The sequence below is a fragment of the Stegodyphus dumicola genome, chromosome 1, assembly GCF_044657685.1.
Source record: "Stegodyphus dumicola isolate Sdum_Otavi_A_Nest chromosome 1, ASM4465768v1".
NCBI classification, from domain to species: Eukaryota; Metazoa; Arthropoda; class Arachnida; order Araneae; family Eresidae; genus Stegodyphus; species Stegodyphus dumicola.
Window position 1 is genome coordinate 272,805,307 of NC_140768.1, and position 20,946 is coordinate 272,826,252.

The following is a 20,946-nucleotide window of genomic DNA, read 5'->3' on the forward strand; positions in this document are numbered from 1 at the left end:
AGGCAGGACAAGTCTTTTTGCTGAGAGGTAAGGTAGGTATGTAGTTTACATGTGGTAAACGCGATATTCTTTGGTTTTGTTGCATAGCGTTTTTTCAGCTGTGTTACCACTATTAAAGTTCCAACTCTCATATATGTAGGTTAACAGATGATAATTCAAAACGGCTTCTACTTGTGCTAAAACTGTTGACAATTAAGTTGTTCTTAAAGCTTTATTGAGAATTTTGCTTAACCATTCTTTCAATCATTTTAGTGATCTCTCATAGAAGCCTTCCACATTCTATCGTAAATTTCAATCAGTTCTTTCATGGGTTACAAATTTGTCTTTTGACAGAATTTTAGAGAAACTTTTGAGTTCCTTTTTCCCTTCTTTGCATTGTCTGAATAAATCATTTGGCTATTGCCTCTTCTAAAAAATTAATCTTTTGATTGTCGTTAAGGAGGAATCCATAGAGAAATTTGGCACGAGCTCCGTATAATGCCCCGAGTAGTAGTGCAAGTAAAAATTGATGTGTAAATTTTTGACTTCCTTCAACATTTTTAATGTAAATCAAACCAGCTAAATCGATGTCACAAATGCAGAATAGCGGAGTCTCATTGATTCTATCTTCTGGCACTTGCGAAGTGGTCTGGTTGGCAGGTTTCTTTGAATATTTTTTACTGATAAGGCACTTGTTTATTAGTTTCTTAATAATCTGATGCCCTTTTGGGATCCAAAAAGGACAACGAATTTCAGCCAATGTCTTTAGTAGCCCATTTCAGGCATCATTTTAACATGTATACTTTCCACTATCTATTTTAATAAGCAAAGAATCTCTTGGGAGAATTATCAAACATTTTTCATTATGTTGTTATGATATCGTTTTTTATCATATTGTCATAAACTAGATTGTTCTAATCGTCTACCTACATTCAATATGTCTTTCTTGTGTAGAGAGGAGATTAAAAGGTATAAATATAATTTTCTAGTCATTTATTTTTCCCTTTCAAAAACTGCATTTCATCAGGATACCAGGATAAAGTTCCACCCCCCCCCCCAAGATTGAATTAGTAATTTTTGGCATCTTCGAATTCTCTAGCTGTGAAAAGACCTGTCAAGTTATTCATTTTCTTTATTTTAGCAGTGAATCGCTTCATTCAACCATTTATTCTTAAAAAAATTCTTAAATCACTGTACTTTGATATGTCTATCAGCGTTTCTTCAACTACCTTGCACTTGAATTAATGAATATCATTAATTTTCTTATGATATTCTAATTCTTTCCCAATGATAGGTTCTTCTCTCTTCTGTCAAAGCCAGAATTCAGACAACATTCTAAGCCATTCCACTCCTTGAAACCAAATAGGAATATTTTCTCTGATCTTGAAGTTTAGCTCCTCTCAATGCCAAGCCAACTTTGCTCCTTTTTACAGGGCAGTAATTCCAATTTGTGCGTAATGTTAGATGTATTTCTTCAGTATGATTTTTAATAAAAAGCTGAAATTTCTTTGTAGAATTTTTTATGTCAAAAGTATGATTTTCGAACCAGCCCTGAAGAAATAAGAAAGTTCTAACTTCAAAACGTAAACGATGCTAGTGCCTAATTAAGCTAACAAAAGAGCTGCCATAAGTTCATACCTGGTCAATTAATGAAGTGAATGACTTTAAAAACACTATTTTGGAAGCAACGAAAATTGTAAATATTTGTTCAGCACTAGAAATTATATGCAGATACGCTAATGTATCATATTCCTTTTTAATCACATCAGGAAAACAGTGTAGCTCAATCCTTTTTACTTCATTATTACAGATTGCAGAAAAATAATATCATGGAATAGCAATTGCATTCAAAAACTTCATTGAACCATTTTTCCATATAAAGTGTAAATTTTCTGTTCATCATTCCAGTCTAAAACAAGTGTCCCAATTGGTAGTTGTCATGTTTGTGATGAAGCTTATTCAAACTGTGCCATGGGCGATGATGGCAGCCTTGATAATCTGCAAAATGTTATCATCATAGAGGTTCAGTCTCTTAAACAAGACCCCCGATTTTTAGCAATTCTGCAAGGATGGCCAGACAATCAAAAATGTGTGCAGTTGGGAGTTCTGTGTCTAGGCAGTTACGTCAGTTCCTGTAGGTTTACCTATTCTCTTTGCCAATTTTCAAACCTCTGTAATAGCCAGTTCTGTCTGATGATGGTTTTAGTTATAAGTCGATCTCCATTGATGTTATGGAGCTGTTGCTTTATTGGAACTGAAAGTTCCTTCAATCTGTATTTGGCGATGGCGTTTGCATCTGAAAGCATGACATTTATATTATTAGTATTGAGATTTCGAGCCTCTTCTGTTAATTTATCTGCATTCTCGTTACCTGTGATGTTGACATGCACTGGCAAACATTGAAGAGTGTAGACATTATTTAACTTTGAAACTCATTTAGGCAAAATCCAAGTTTGTTGTAATTTGGTTTTGACTCTGACTACAAACGGTAATAATAAGCCTACATCGAAAATGTATTTTTTACATATAAGACAAAAAGTTTAGTATTCATCACACACACACACACAGTTCTTCTTCTTAATTAATTTCCAATTGTAAAAACATAAAAATACCATTTAGCTACAGATCTATAGATCAAGTCCTCTTGTAGCAAACATATGCAAAACACGTATAATGAAAGTACACTCTTTTTCCTAATGTAGTGCCATTCATTCCGTTATATTAAAATTTTATTAAAATGCAGCAGTAATTTGATTTTTTTTTCTATTATAAATCAACAGCTTTATATAGAATGATCTTACTTTACTGGATTCTTATTTAAATGAATGTATGTAGAAATATCAAAATAAATGCAAAAAATCCTCTAAATGAATCTTAGCCAACACTGCTAAGATAATATGCTTATTTTCAATAAAATTTTTCAAGGTATATCATTTTAGTTTAATTCTTTTCCTATTAAAGCAGCTAACCTAAAACATATATCTCATTAATTTGTTAAAAATGACAATTAATTGTAAGTTTTATAGCTTAAGTAAGTTTTATATGCGTACTGAAAGGCAGAAAAAAATTGCCTTGCAATAAGCAATAAACAAAATTTTAAAGCAATAAGCAACTAAAATACATTGGTTCTATTAGCATGTCAAAAAAAAAAAATACTGTTATGCACGCTAAAAACAAATCCTAAGTATTACATCATGATATATAACACTCTTACAAAAGAAGAAATATTGGATTAGGAATATACTCTTTTTATGTATTTGATAACAAAGAAGAGTAAAACATATGCAGCACCACATTATGAAAAATCCTGCAAGTCATTACAATAACTATAAGACTGATTAATAAAGTAAAAATCACTTGATCTTTCTTTCACAGTAGCACTAAATTTTCCATTCAAAATTATTAATATGCCAAAACAGATTTACTATTGGGGCCTCAGATTTAAGGTCACACAAAAGTAAATTTGATTTAGCTGAACATGAGATCTTCCATGATAAATTTATGAGCATTGACAAATTTATGAACAAATTGATTGTCTTCAAAATGTTCTTGCAAATTTAACAAAAGTGTGCATGAAATTTTACGTTAAAATCTAAAGCCCTAGTATTTAATAACAGTTACATGTATTAAATGAATTTAATCACACTTTTAAGAATGCAATTTTCTGATAAAAATAAAAATTAATTTTATTAATAAAAATAAAAATTAATTTTTATACAAAAATAGAAAAAATTAAGAAAAAGTAATTAAGTTTGTTAAGCTACTTAAAACATATTTCCTGTTCACACATTTAAATAAATGTAAAGTAAGTAAAGTTAAAAATACAACATGAAGTTTTACTACTAGACAAAGCATGATAATGGGATCAAAACAATTTGTCGAATATTTAAATTAATACTTAACGACTTCAAAATTCCTAAAAAATACAGAATATATTTATCTTACTATAAAGAAAAACCAAAATCATTTATAATTTAGATCACACTATAAAGTTTTTAACATTGGCACCAACAAACAGATTTGGCGACAATATATCAGAATCAAAATAGAATGCTACTTTAAATCACCAGTCGTACAGTAAAATTAAATTTTAAAAAAGGCACATCACATTTTTAACCTTTGTGCTAACCCAACACAAAGTTTGCATGAAATGTGGGATACAATTTTACAAACAATATTGGCAATATTTAACTGCAAAAATGCATGCACATTCCGCAATTGATTTTGTATTTATAAAATCAATCAAGAAGTGACAGTGAAATGAAATTACGCATTTTGAAGAAATACGAAAAGTAATGTTTCTAACGTTATATGGAAAAATACGAAGCTGAACTTACTTCACAAAGACATGCTCCTGGGCCCAGAATCCATTAATCTTGACAATAATTAATTATACATTTTCTTCATTTCATGCAAATCGAATGCATTGCTTCGATCACGGAAAATTTGCTGCCGATGCAGAGAAATTCGACTGATTTCATGCAAATACGCTTCAGGCTAAAACTGACGCAAAACATTCCGCCCTTTTTATTGCTGAAATATAACCATCTGTTTATTTAACATGAAGAGTCACACCTGTCCTTACTTTAACAGCTATCTTGTCAATTTAAAGGTCGAATTTAATGCTAGCTTTGGTGAGAATACCAATATTTGCAATTTAACAACTTGTGACGTCAGAGTACGTCATGATTCCTTAAATCTCACTTAACGCTGTGGTTAAAAATGTTATGAATAGGGCCCTAAATCAAATAATGTTTTTCAATTCACAGTTGTCTGATCTAAATTTTCTGCTAATACACTTGTACTAAGGTCGTCTTTACTTAACTCTGTCTTAATTGTTTTTAATATCTTCAACACTGCAGTTCTTATTACCGTTAATTTTTCTTGTAGTTTTGTGGCAGGATCTTACATCATTGTTGTACTTCAAAAACTAGAAAATTTAGTCTTACTATGAGCAGCCTTCAGATGCTACATGCTAATCCAAACTTGGTGGCTTGATGCATCACGTTGTTCAAATTCAAAATGTAAAGATCTTCATTGAATGGTTAAAACAAATAAAATATTTAATATTTACAAAATCCTTAATTACATTCAACAGCGGTTCAGTCCTAGAAGTAATCAAACAGAATCAAAACATTATATTTTGGATCCATTGAAGAATGCAGACCTTATTAATCAATGGATTAAAGTAATTTAGAGGAACTTAATTGTTCCTATTCGGTTGGAGTTTACAATATATATAACCATAAAGATGAGAACAGTAAGGAGGTATGTCATGTTTGATATGCAACGCTACCTCCATCAGTCAATAATCAAAACAATATCCACACATATCAATGTGCAGTTAAATATTCTGTATTTTACATTATTTGTCTAATTTCATTCTGTAATTTTCTTAAATTTTTTATACTGTGAAAATTCTGAATAGGAGGGAGAAAAACTCTTATTTTTAAAAGGATGAAAATAAAATAGTATGTTGATGTAAAATAAAAATTAAATGTGAATATTAACCGCTGAAACATTGGCTGAATCTTTTCAAGCAGCTTTACAAATATCTAGAATAAGTTAACACATCAGATTAAATTTAATTAAAAAAATGTGCTGAAAATCCTTAGAACTGGGGTAAGGGAAATAAAATTGGTATAGTTTAAGTTTCATTAGTTTAATAAATTTCATTCAATTACTGGAAAACATATTACTTTGTAGTTTTCCTAATTAAAGGCTAAAAATTTAAAAAAAAAAAAAAAAAAAAAAAAAAAAAACTGAAGTGGGAAATATGATAAAAACAAGACGTCTCGTGGTAAAATTAGGTCATATTGTATAGAGAAGAAACTAGAAAACTAAATTTTTGTTTTCATATATAAAAACATGATCAGTTACACTAACTTGATTATATACTGTAATCAAAGATAGTTATAAGTATAAAGTTATATGTAAGGTACCAGTAACTTAATTATTAAAGTTCATTAATTGCTTGATATATTGTTATAATTAATAATAGGAACAATTACTGCTGCCAATGCTAGCACTATAAACGATGGAGCTGCTGCATGTGTCTTAATGACTGCTGAAAGTGCTGTAAAAATGAATGTAAAGCCCTTAGCTAAAATTATTGGTATGTTTTCCTCCTTAATTTTTATTTACTCCTTAAATAATTAAGTTGTTAAGCATTTAAATATTATTTAGTCATTTTAACTGATTTTGTTTTATTTTACTTCGTAAGAAATAACTGTATTTATATTTTATACATGCAGTGTTTTCTCCTCCTTGATGTAGTTTATACTAAAATTAATATAATAAGGAAATATGTGTGGAATAAAAAAACTTATTTTAAAATTAATATAATAAGGAAATATGTGTGGAATAAAAGAACTATAAAAAACTTTGAATTTTTAATCAGTTATCAAACAATAAGTAAGTGTAAAACAGTTTATAGAAATTTTCAAACATTATTAATTTTTAAGTTCAGATTACATACGAAATTAATTTGATGAAGACTTCCATTGTAATTTTTCTGCTACTCAAATCAAAAATGTTTATTTTGAAAATGCTCATAGCCTAGCCCTAAAGATATTTGGCATGAGCATTAAATTACTATATAGAAAATATGCCCAAAAAGCATTAATGCAAATCTTAGTATGAAATTATATAAGTACTTATGTATTTACCATGAAAGTTGGCGGAGATCCCACCAAAGTTGCACCAATCATTCCTGCAGAATTCTGAGCTGCCCATCTGTCTGCACCTGTCTGCAACTCTTACAATAAAAAATTCATCAGTCCCTCTGCACAATTGATAAAATAGCCACTACTGTGGAAGTACTGAATTTACTTTCTTTTAGTGGCTACGTAAAAACACTTTCTTTGATTTCTACTCTCTGATTTCTACTCCTTAATTTCTACTTTTTATTATCTCTTCTGATTAGAATGCTATGAATTCTGACTTCTTGTAGGTAATTGTTCCATTCTGTTACTGTTTTATAGGCCATATCCAGCTGTTACTTTCCCCATTCCATAGATGGTAATTCTCTCATCTAGCTATAAATGAACCAGAGTGTAATCACATAATAATTTTTCCCAACTTGCAGAGAAAAAATACGGTGTAGAGATATTAGGTATATTTTTGGAAGTAGGAGAATTTAAAAATTAGCAATGCCTTCGCCGGGAATCGAACCGAAAACCTCTGGAATACGCACCCAGCGTGCAGACCACCATACCACGAAGGCATGCCAAGAAGGCAGGAGAAATACTTTATATACTCCCCCTTTTAAAGGGTAACTGCGGTTTTAAGGAGACCCAGTCACCAAATCCTGGGTGTGGAAATTCATCATTCACCACCCTTTTAGTTCGGGCGCCACTGTAGAGACATTAGGTATATTTTTGGAAGCAGGAGAATTGTAAAATTAGCAATGCCTTTGCCAGGAATCGAACCACGAACCTCAGGAATACGTGCCCAGTATGCAGACCACTACACCACGAAGGCATGCCAAGAAGGCAGGAGAAATATCTTATAACGGGAATAAAAGTTGATATAGATAACTTTTATTCCCATTATAAGATTTTGTTCATAAAAACTAAAGATAGCTTATCAAGGATCAGTTGGGGGCTTACATCAAATGGAACTGCAAATGTTATGAGTGCATTGTAACATCACTTCCATAATTGGCACTAGATTGTACTGCTTGACAAAAGTTTCACGGTTGATGGGATATTACATAAGGTCCATTATATGTAAATAAATGTTAAAACATTTTATATATGGTGATACCTTGGTTCATAAGCTTGATTTGTTCCTGAAGGCTGTTTGTCAACTAAAATGTTTGTAAATCAAAGCAATTTTTCCGATGATAATTAATGGAAAATGGAAAAATTCTCTTTTAAGCAGCAGATGATTTCTTGTTTAAACTTTGCAATAGTGCTTTGTGCTCAAGTTCATAATCTAAAACCGATTGAAATTATTAAATATTATGAAAGATAAACATAATATTAAGCAAATAAAATAAATGAAAACTTAATTTTACTGTACCTATATAAAGGCAGCATCATAAATGCAAAATAATGAGAAAGATGTTATTCTTTAGATGTGAAATTTCGTTCTATAAAAATATCAGGTAACTGTTTTTCTGGAGCTCTTTCTTTTGCTCTTCTTCTTTTTTCCTTTTTTAAAGTACTTTTTGACTCTGCTTGACACAGTTTCACTCAAAATTTATACAATATTATTTGTTGGCACCTATGTTTTAAAATGTCTGAAGATATTTCTTCAACAATCACCCTTTGTTGCTGTTTCTGAAGTTGTAGTTTTTTCTTGAGCTCATTATTATGGTGCTTTAGTAACTTTGCACATCTTCATTGTTAACTTTCTAATCCATGGCTTTGCCTAGAAATATGATACCATAGGTAATAAAAACAATCAATGTGTAGAGAGTCTGCTTGCAGTCTAGTCTAAGCCATGGTAGTAAGTCTTGGTCTTGAAAGTAGGTTGCTTCCAGACTTCATTAATGATAACTAAGCAAAAGTAGGTATTAAAATGATGTTCTCGGAAAACTTGAATGTTAGATATGGTGCACAAGTTACTACTAAACAAAAGTAGGTATTAAAATGATGTTCGCAGAAAACTTGAATGTTAGATATAGAGCACAAGTTAAGTTGTTGCTAAGCACATATGAAATTCATATATTGCCAGTCGGAATGTCTGTAACTCGATATTCTATTTGTCATCCGATGCATTTTTTGTTTAGATAATTTACCCATATTCGTGAACCAAATTTTTCATGAAGTGAGGTGTTTGTGATCTGAGGTTCCTTTGTACAGTAAGACATTGTAAATTAGATCTAATAATCATAGTATATATCATTTAAAGATAGTTACTTTCTTTATTTTTTGAAATAACAATTTTAAAATGGACATGAGGTTGAAATAAAAAGTTTTTTTCCTTTCTTTATTTTAAAAATATATTCTGAGTATTCAGTTAGATGTTACAATTAACGCTGAGAAAAGTGAAAATAGCTTAAAATATGATTTGAATATTCAGTTACACATATTAAAGATAATTACAAATACAACTAAATATATATATTGGAGAGAATAAAAATATTAACTGTAATGTTACTTTCTCATTCTGTTAATGTCTTAATAAGTGTTTCTATTAGTTTGCTTATGCATAGTTTGAAAAAGTATTTTAAAACTGAATAAATAGATCTGAATGAACTGTAGTAATAACTATTTTTAATTAAAATTATATGCAATCTGTAAACTTGTAACAATTTTGAGAGCAACTCAACACTTACAAATTTGAAAGAGTTGGAATTCTTGAACTTATCACATAGGAGGTCTTTTGCATTAGTGATAAAGAATTCAATTTGCATTAATAGACTCAGGACTGAATCCCAAGATCATTTCCTTCTTAAAGGACATACGAAACTGATGCACTGCAGCACTTCACTGATGCTGATAGATGGCAACACGAGCAAGCAACTACTCATTCGAAACATATTTTCTACATAGAAACATATTTTCTATCTGCCCCGCCAACTGAATGACATAACAGGGACTGAAAAATCAGTCAAAGCCACCTTAAGATTGTTGAACTCACTCCATTGAGTTCCAGAGTCCCACATCCCCGAGAACATCAGCAATTTAAAGGCTCCTTGTAAAGACCCACCTCTGAACTGACCAGCCAATACCACCATCCCAGTGAACAGAGACCACGGTGGGGTGGGCATGATGGCTTGGAGCTTTGACTGGTCGAACATTGATTTGCTAATTACCAGTACTATAAGGGCAGCCCTTCCCTTCAGGTTTTACACAGAATACTGAGGATAGCAGTGACTGGATGCTCAATGGCCAAGGTGCTATTCAGCAACTCATACCCTTAATAACGGGGAGATGAGCCCCACCCCACGAACTATCAGCAATTGCCAAGTTAATGAATTTTATACCCTCATGGCCGAGACTGCCTAGGTACAGATCCTAGCCAGTAGCTTCGCAGAGTACTCTATGTCTATCCCAGGTGGGGGGGGATTGCATGAAACTAAGAGAAAAATGCTGGCAGAAATATTTAATGAAGAAAATAAAATGCTTACTGAATGTGGACTTACAAAATGCTATTTTTCATATATGCATTATCTTTTAATTATTACTTATTATTATTTTAATTATTATTAATTTAATTTGTCCAACATGAAAATTTAATGTGCGGTACACTGCAGCACACTGGCTGCATTGTGATAGTCCTCTTTAATGACTCTCCTTTTGAAAATTCATAAAGAAATCAAACATTATTTAGAATTGCAAAACGTGAGCTATAAAGTTTTAATTCTCGATAATGGTGCTGAAGCCCTGAAACATTGCATCCAAATGTAAAGATTTTATTCCTTTCACCAAACACCACTTCCTTAAGATCAGGAATTATAAAAATATTCAAAGCCTGTTATGTCAGGAATATATACACTCTGTAAGTAAAGTATTAGGTGAAGGAAATGACACACTAATGGCATTTTGGAAGCAGTTCAACATAAGTCACTACATAGAAATGATTAAGCTGATATGGGAACAAGTGAATGCTTGCTGGCCAGAAGTTCTCAACAATTTTAAAGGATTTCCATTGACTGAAAATGAAACTTGTACAAATTGCAAAAGCAATATATGACAAAGGACTTTAAGATATGGCAGAAGAATAAATAAAAGAATTAGTTGAGAATAATGATAGTAAAATGATAGATGAAAAATTGAATGATCTCATAACACCAGCAGATGATGAAAGCAAATATAGTGAAGAAGATACCGAGCCTTTAATTTACAAGAAATTAAAACCAGTTGTTAAAAAAGGCAATGGGACTGTGCAAGTTTGAAATGGAGATTGACCCAAATGAAGAAAGAGGCTTCTTTATGACAGGTATTGAAAAACTTTGCACTCCATACCGCAAACGTTTAATGAGTTGCATTAGAAATTCTCCCAAGTAAACAAACACCAGCTATTTAAAAAAATAATTGTATCTTATCCCTTCAGTTAGCATTTATTTGATGTTTCCCTTTTATGAATTTTGTGTTAACTTTCAGATTTGTAGAAATTATATGCATTTTCTTAATCTAAACTGTACTTACTCATTTTTTCCGTGGAAAAGTTAACTTGTAAAATATGATTTTGCCATATGTGCAACGTGTTAATGATGTAACTCCCACATTCGGCAAGGGTTTACTATATATACAAAGTTAAATGGGCTGAAGGATTTCATAATAAAGGAAGAAAAATATGTTAAGGAAATCATAGTACATCAGCGACTCAGTGGCCAAAAGAAGCACGAAGCATGTTACTTAAAAGGCATGAAAAAAGATGTTAAAGTTATTTAAAGCATCTCTGATGGCAGATTGATCATAATCTTGGATAGAGTTATTACATTGCATGACTGACAGCGTGCATTTTGTTACTTTCGTGTGAAGTAATTCCTGACATGAAATGTATGTATTATCATTTGTATTGTTGACAATTTATCCACTTTGAAGATGATTTGGATTGATTAGGCTTCATTAATTAAATATTAATTTTTTTTTATAAATGATGTTTCTGTATATGTTTCTGTAAATTTGACAAATAACTTAGTCAACTCATTTATTTATTTATCTTATTATTAAGTTTATCTTAATTTTAAGTCTTTTAAATCAATAACATTTTTGAAAATTTTATTCACATGACATTAGTGTAGTGACTTGTTTTGCCCATTACGCTTGCATAAAAAATTGAAAATGGTCCTCATCATTAAACAGTTAGTATTTTAAATGTGACAGATGTATAAGGGGTATCCAAATCATAAGTTTTCCTGGGTGATCTGCAAAAACTAATCATAATTTCATGGCAAGATTTATTGCTATGGATATAGTAATTGTTTATTTACTTTTCAACATAATCCTGACTGGAATTAAGACATTTATCACATTGTATGGCAAATCTTTTGGATTCCTGCATTGCAGAGTCCTTCTGCCTGGCATTTGAACCAATGTTTAACAATTATTAGCACATTTTTTCTGGCTTTGAAAATGGTGACTGAAGAAGAATTTCTTTATAAATTATGAAAATTATTGGAAATGAGATTAAACTATGTTATGGAATTTTCAAATGTCTCAAACTTCTGTGGAAAATCAATTGTGCTACGAGTCATGTAAAATCAAACAGGATTGCCAAGCAAAATATTTCTTTTTCCTAACTTTTTTTTAATCATGTATCATATGTGAAAATGCATTTTTTCATAAACTGTTAAATAATTCAGCAGTATTTATCACATGTGTTTTTTGTGTATAGGTTTTGCAGATGCAGCTGTTGAACCAATAGACTTCCCAGTGTCGCCTGCTTATGCTATTCCTAAGGTTTTATATATTGTTCCTATTTAGTTGTAACATTTTTCACTGTTCTGATTTGTTTTAATAAAGTAAATATTTAATGACTGTAATTAAACATACAAAAATGCAAACTGGTATGTTTATATTCTCTCCATCTACCCATAAATATGAGAATATTTTTTCAAGTCGAATCTGTCATTTTTTAATATATAAATTTAGTTTTCTATGACAAAAAATTGCTCATCTAAAAAAAAAAAAAAAAAAAAAAAAAAAAAAAAAGAGGGGGATAGATGTTTCTTTCTTTTGTTATTTAATGGTCAAAGTTGTGAACTCTCAGAATGTGATTTAAATGGATTTATATTTTTTACATGTAATGGAATGTTAGAACCTTTTTATCTTAAATTAGTTTCTTTTAAACTGTGGGTTGTGACTTCAAGTAGGATAGCAAAGCAAAATATTGTCATTACAAAAATTTAATTCAGATACATAAGTTAAAAAAAAAACACTAGTCACAATCCTTTAATCATCTTCAGTTTAATATATTGCATTTTATATATAGGAAAAGAATAGAATCATAATATTGGCCAAGTTGAGCTGTAAATTCTATATACATATTGAAGTCTACCTCTAAGCACATCATAACAGCAGTGTAGCATAACTGTTTCAGTATATAAATTAATTCAGAATCAAAATCTGCAGAAACGGGCAGTACATTACACAGTGTATCCAAGACTAGTGTAGTAGTAACGCATTTTCAATATAGTCAGTTGCTTGTTGCATCGCAACAACTGTATACATCACGTGAAAAACACAATATATTTTATTGTTTTACATGACTATAGCATTTATTTGAATAATTATAATGAGATGTTATTTTATTTGCATATTAGGATAAAAATATTTTTTCCCCTGGATAAATGGTTGAACTAGAGTAACATATGTGATGGTACAGACTGTGATTTAATCTCTTCAAGCAGAATTTAGTAGTTATAAAGATGCAAAAAAGAAAATATGATGAGACAATTATCTATTTTAACTTCAGTTTCATTAAGTGTGATGCTAATGAATATAATCATCTTGAATTCATATTGAAAGGCATTTTGAATTCAAGCATCTTTCTCGTGTCAATAAACCAAAAGAATATTTTAAACAACTGTTAGAATCTTCAAATAAAGAAAAACAGTATTTTGTGAAATTAATGACTATTAGCAAAAATTATTTATTAGTGTCATATGAAGTTTTATATCTGATTGCTAAAAATAAGCAGCCATACACCACTGAAGAAAATCTTATATTACCTGCTGCTGTTAAAATGGTAGAAAAAATGTCACAGGAGTAAATATGGCAGTGAAACTTGCAAAATTCCTTTGCCAACAACACTGTTGCAAATGAATTTTCTGGAATCAGCAATAATGAATTCAGGCAACATATTACTAGACTTAAGCCAATAATTTATAATTCACTTAGATGAAACAAGTGATGTTTCAAATATAGCTCTGTTGTCAGTATATGAAATATATTTATAAAGAAACATCGGTGAAGAATTGTTACAGCGATATATATAGTAAAGTTGAATGATATATAACATAACAATATATAAAAAGAATGACATATATATATTAAAGTTAGTAAATTTTTTAAAACTGAAGATTTAGAATAGAAAAATTGCATTCTAATATGTTCTGATAATGCAAAAGTGATAACAGACAAAAATATTGGTTTCTATTCATTTGTTAAAGCTGGTGGTAATGATCATGAAACTTTTATATACTGTCTAATCTATCGAAAGCAGAGAAATTAACATCAGAATTGAATGATGTGATTCAGAGTACTGTCGAAATTATAAACTTTTTTAAATGCCATTCCCTTAACAGCCATTTATTGTCAGGTCTCTGTAAAGACATGAACTACAAATACAAGAATTTATTATTACAGTTAGAAGTAAGAATGTCAAAAGGAGAAAGTTAAAGATTTTTGTAATTAAAAAAAAAGGGGGGGGGAAAGAAATTATTTTATTTTTAACTGAACAAAAATCTGATTTTGCTGCTGTTTTTAAAAATGACTATCAAAGCTCTATTTTGTCAGATATTTTTGAGAAACTGAATGATCATGATCGACTTTGTATTGAATTTTGATTTTGGAAAGTTATCTTGGGTTCAAAAATCATTCTTGATTGACATTCATGAGGTTAATCATCTACTGTATAAATCCCAAGAGGAATTTGTTGAGCTATCGAATGACTCAAAGTTTGAGTTTCCTCAAAAGTCCTTGACTGGATTGGAGCTAGAAATGCATTTCGCTCAATTTCTGAAATGGCATTAAATGCTTTTCTACCATTCAGCACCACATACTTACGTGAAATGTCTTTTTCAGCTTTAATGCTTATTAAATACAAATGTCATTCAATGCTGAAAAATATTAAAGATGCTTTATGTCTAACATTATCAAATATTGCACCAAGATTTAATGTTTTGAAGCCAAAAATAAGCACATCTGACTTATTAAAATATGATCTTTTATTAATTTTTGTATACTTAAAAATCCATATAAACCAATTTTTATTAAATCCTTTGTGTACTTGGAACAATTTTTCATTTGTATATTATTTACTAATGAAATAAATTATTTAGAAGAAAATATTTATTTTTGTATCTTTACTTTATATTTAATATCTGTCGTCAGAAAAAAATAGCTACGGTAAAAAGGGATCATGAATGAAAAAAATTTATGAACTGCTGGTCTTAATTGTATGGTATTTCTCCTTTCACTGTTTCTGAAGTATATGAATCATGAATAGGTTTTAAAGAACTGCCTTAATAATCATGTCATATAAGTGGTAGCCTTTAAAGGTATATTAATGTAACTTGATAACCTTTCAGACTAATGATCATTTTTTGCTTTTTTAAATAAATAGTTTAAGTCTGAAAATATCAATTTAATATTTATTTTTGATGTCTGTTTAAGTGAAGTTTATGTGGGATCATGTTTAAAGTATTAAAAAAGGAGGGAGGTTACAAATGTTATTTTCTTAAATATTGATCTTTCATATATATATTTCTAATTGTAAATTTCCTTAAACACATTGCATATATAAATATTATAGCTATCAAAGCTATAATATAATGTATGAAATTTATGAAAATAGTCTAGAGATTATTGGTGAGGGTTCTTAAATCTATCTAGCTTTTTGTATGAAGAGAGAAAAATTCAGTTAGTAGAATATCTGTTATGGTTATGTTTTTTTAGATAAAAATTCAATGTTGAAACAAAAGTGAATAATATAATTTAGTTTTATTAAAATATTCATCATTCTTTTATTTAGTTAAAAATTTAAAGTTGAAGTAATAGTTCATAATAAGATTTACTTAGAGTGATATGAATCTCAATTTGTAACATAACTGTCATTTATGTACAACAGCATCACTCATGAGTATTCATCTGCCATTAGATACTTATTCCAATATTCATGGTATTTTCCTTGCTAAAGTTAAAAAGATCTTTAACTAAGGGTTCCACACTCACAATGTGACTTTAGGTTCCTTAGCAATTTCTCCAGTGGTGATTTTTCTGATTTGTCAAAATTAGTGCATCAACAGCAGAGTACTCATCTTCATCAGAGATTCTAGGCCATCGAGTAAGTTCATTAATAGTTCATTTCTAGTTCTCAGCCTGCCTGCTGTAAAAGACTTACACCAATCATACTTTCTAAATTGAAAGAGGCACTCACCTCCAGATTTATTTTTATAAGTCTCAAATAAATTTGACATGGAAATAGTAAAAAAAATCTAATGATGATTAGCTGTGCAATACTGGTGTGAATCTTTTTCTCCAACATGTTAGATACAATTACTACAGGTTGATGAAAAAGAAACTAGTATATACATATAGTTGAGAAGTTCAGTTGTGCATGTGGTTTTTCCCATCAAGCCATCAGACTCTTTTTAAGAATGAAGCACGAAACTCCTGTTTATAATTGAACATGCTTCATATGTTAAAATTTAGCATTATTTATTTAGATCATTCATTTTACATTAAAATTTCTATCTGAAAACAGTTTTTTGTAGAGTTTAATCAAATGTACTTGTTGCATTTATAAAGTCTACTGCTGTGTCTTAGAAACTGTCATTAGTACTCCATAGCGTAATGCAAGTTATAATAAAAACATATTTTAAAATACAAGTTTATTGTCCAAGAAATTTTATCATAAAAAAAAATTGCAAGGGACATGAAAATAAAATATCACTTTATTGCTCTAGAATAAACACTTCATGAGTTGTGATGCAGTCTTTGAAATTCAGATTAAGAACTTAAGTTTGACCTAATTCTTAATCTGAATTAAGAATGAATTCAGATTAAGAATTAAGTCAAACTAAACACCTTATTATACTGTTTAAAACTGCATTTATTAAATTGTTAAAGTTTAAAAAAATTATCATATTTAAACTTTCAGAACAACACGTAATATTTAATATTACATCTTTGTTTTTGAAAAGTTTAAATAACCAATAAATTTTTATTGCTTTTTTGTGATTACCAGTTAATTTTTATTTCTTTGTTTGGTCATTCATTTAAATGAAATATATGAGAATGAACTGAAGCGTCTTTTTTCTTTGTGTCTTTTTTCTTTGTGTTTTTTCTTTGTGTATAATCATGAAATATATATTGAACACGAAAGCATGATTAATTTGAGACAATTTCATCTCTTTGTGATACATGAAATTTTAATACTTTAAATCATGAATATTGAATAATATTTTAAATGGTAAAATTCATTTTTAGTTTATTGATAATTTAATGTGAAAAGCTTAAATATATACTGTTAATAAGTATATTTTCTTAAGTAATCTTATATAGGTCCTTTTCTATCAAAAACACATGTTGTGATATAGAAAGATTGTATCATTGTGTGTAAAGTCTTTCGTCTTTTCAATCAGTTTTAAACAGAAATTTTCTCTATTATTCAAGTTGATGTCATATTTCTCATATATCAGTTATTATAAAATATTATATTTAGATTTGAATTTAACAAATATTCTCTATTTGTATAAAGCTAATATAAAATTAAAATTTTAATTGCAAAAATAAAAATAAAATTTATTATTACTACGAAATAATTTACGATATCATTTAATTCTAAGAGCATATGTAAATTAAGTGCACGTATCTAAAACCATGAAAAAATATATTATTCAAAAAAATTGCTTAAGTGAATAATTGTTGAGTAGGCAAGAGAATCATCAAGAGAAAGTTCCCTTCAAACCTAACTCTTCAGTTACTCAATTCGTGTTTCATCATCCATACAAGCAAGGGTAAAAGTAAAATTCAAAATCAAATGTAAGAATGTTGTGAATTACTAAAAAAGAAATTTAAACTAGTGGAATTTTGAGAAATAAGCAAGTAAATGATTAGAATTAAAATTAATTAAATGTCAATTAAGAGTAGAAAACCAAATTTTTTAGAAAACCAAAGTAATTTAGAAACTCTTGCCTACTGAAAACTTCTCTACGAATTATGCATGTAAACCTAAAATAAACTATACACAATCTATCAAAATATACAGTCAAAAGTCTTTAATCCGGACTCGTCGGGACTTCAGCGATTCCGGATTATCGATTTTTGCGGATTATAGATCATCAGTTTAAATCTGGTAAGATTGCATGCAGAAATTATAAAATTAAAAATATGAAACCGTAATTTTTAAAATAATGAGCAATTATAATCTAAAGGGTATCAAAATTTACAAAAAAAAGAAGCTTAATATTTATTTGTTTACTTTATTAAACATTTCTTTCAACGCACGCATGCGTAAAGCATACATTACGCATAGCCAAAATTAGAAAATTGCAAGCAAAAATCTATTTGATTTGCTTTCGTGATATTTATAATGACGAGGAATTTGATTTAAATCATATCAAAGACGGAACACATCGAGTTGAAATACTACATTTAGTAAGGAATTATAAGCCAAATAAAATAAAAATATCTGCCCTGAAGATAACGATAGTGCTGACAGATCAACTTCCAGTTCATTGCGCGCCGTGACGCCCCCCCCCCCCCACGGCAGAGCAGCGTGAAATTGGTAAACAGATTTCGGAACAGTTAGATAAACAAAGGATATACCTTTATCCATTTTTTGTAGCAATTCCACTTTTTGTTTGATGGACATCGAAACATACTTTCGTTTTGTAGATCCTTTGGGAGCTCCAGCATCGGAAATTCTATTTGACATAATCGAAAGTTCAAGCTTACTTTTATAAAATTGCTTACAGTCTGCAAAAAATAATAAGCCGGATCCAATTCGAAGATTAAGGAACAATGCAATCATCAACATTAACTGAAATAGATAATTAGATAATTTTAGCTTATACCGTACCGTCTGTTATACATTAAACGCGCACGCGAAAACGTATTCTGCGCTTGCGCAGTCGTAAAGGTCTTGTGCGCATGCGTCAACGCGGCACATGCGCAGAAAGATTATAGCTTTGAGGTCCGTATTATGGGTGTCCGAATTAACGACTTTTGACTGTAATAATAATAATAAAAAGGCTAGTAAATAGCAAGTTTTAATCTAACTTAAAACTATATATTTGAATTCTTGAGGTGGACAAGCATTTGCTAAACTAGGTAAAGTTGAGTACTTTGTTACTGCTAACTGTACAAAAAGAGGGCACTAATACAATGTAAAGTTGAGTGTAAAGCTGTTACCTGTGAGAGCTATTGTAAAAAACCCATGCTGTAAACTTTAATAATGTAAAATGTAAAATGCTTGTTTTGTGTGCAAAAAAAAAATGTTGCTAACTCTGAGACATTGTTAAAATGTGTAAAACAGTAACAGTTGCGAGCTGCTACTGTTTGTGAAAATAGATGTTGCAAACTACTAAAGATGTAAAAATTTTTAGTAAAATTAAAATTCAAATAAACATTTTAATTGAATTAATTTAATTTGAGTTAGAAAATTACATATTAAAATAATAGAGAATTATTGTAAGAAATTTTTTGTACTAGACTGCATTATTTAAAACTGAAGTTACAAGTTTAATCAAAACTTTAACTAAATACTGGCCAAAGGTAAGGAAAATTGAAAAATTAAGTAAAAATTAAGTCTTCATTCAATTCGGGCTATAATTGAGGGCCCTTCATTAGTAAAAGAAAGAATCCAGTATTGATAAAACATACATTTTTACAAAATTAATTAATAATTAATTAATATGTAAAAGTAATAATTACATTATTACTTCAAAATCCTCCATTACCCTCCAGTTAATGTTTAAGGTAATATTATCATATGATAAAGAGTTAAAAAATTAAAGACAAAAGTTAATGTCTGCCTTCTTTTAATATAGAATTTAATTAAATGTTTTGGGACCTGGTTATTAACTTGAACCTTAATTAGTTTTATTACTTCTTACTTTAAATCTTCTATATCAATAAATATATTTTTAATTGTAATTACTATTAGGCTATAAAAAGTGTTACCTATTACTTTTGTAGAGATATTAGAGTTCCAATTAAATAGTTTCAAACTGGAATGGCCTCCTTTTATCGTGTAATTTAATTTTGTTGTGTTTACTTATGAGTATGTCTAGGTATTCAGTATTATCTTTATTCATATTAGTTCTATTAAGTGTTAAACTATCTGGGTAAATTTTGAATTATTCAAAAGCAGAATTATTATTGAAAGTCATAATATCATCAATGTATTTGAATGCATTTGCAAATAATTTTAATTCATTCTTATTGAAACTAAGTTGAAATTTATATTCATTAGCAAAAGGAATAGGTTACATATCTGTGTAGAACTGTTTGCTCTTATTCGAATTCCTTTCACCTGCTGAAAGATCTTATTATTGAATTTAATGTTGTTATTAAATACTGCACATTGCAGGTAAGTTTTCCATCTTTCAATTCAGAGGATGCTTAGCTTGTGAGGAAAAAGTTGTGGGAGTTGCATTAAACTAGTATAAATTTCATCCAATGGTAGAGAAGTATAAAGGTTTACAAAGTCACAGCAGTTAATGTTCTTGATTTCTAAACTTTTAAATTTGTTGAGAACTGGACCGTTATTATATCCAACAATAGTTGTGCTGCCTGTTAACTAGTGATGAATTAAGATACATATTTTTTAAGTTTAATTGCAAATATGTAATCTATATTCTTTTCATAATTATTTGTACCATTTGCTATAAATCTAAATTTGAGTGGTGATTTATGGAATTTTGGAAGAGCATAAAGTTTTGCTAATCTATTGTAGGTAGATGGTTGTGTAATTTGTAGTTTCTTATGAATTTAAGCTTTTCTGCTATGACATTTTCTTGCGTATTGCTAAGTTTGTAACATTATTCAGTTCAGTATCAACTAGTGAGACATAAAAAAATTTCAAATAATGCTGAAATTATTACTGGCTTTGTCAATATTGGTGATTACGATTTTAGTGAATGCATAATAAAGTATATGGCCTAAAATATTTTCTGTGATGTTTGTAAGATCATATATATATATATATATATATTAGAAATATGCCCAAGAAATAAAATTTAAAATACATAAATTCATGTATAAAGTACCAGGAACATTTTGGCATTAAAATCGAGAAAATACCATTTCCTACTGGCAGTTTTCAGGAATTTAGGCTTTC

The 20,946-nt window shown here is 29.4% G+C and overlaps 1 protein-coding gene across 1 annotated transcript in view; it reads left to right on the plus strand.

The window, feature by feature from the left end:
- Nucleotides 1–20,946, plus strand: part of Acat1 (Acetyl-CoA acetyltransferase 1) — a 94,230-nt gene that overhangs the window by 57,194 nt on the left and 16,090 nt on the right. Inside the window, exons 10-11 of the mRNA XM_085806930.1 lie at nt 5,981–6,094; nt 12,274–12,338. Of these exons, the coding sequence (XP_085663056.1) occupies nt 5,981–6,094; nt 12,274–12,338 (179 nt within the window). The remainder of the gene's footprint in view (nt 1–5,980; nt 6,095–12,273; nt 12,339–20,946) is intronic.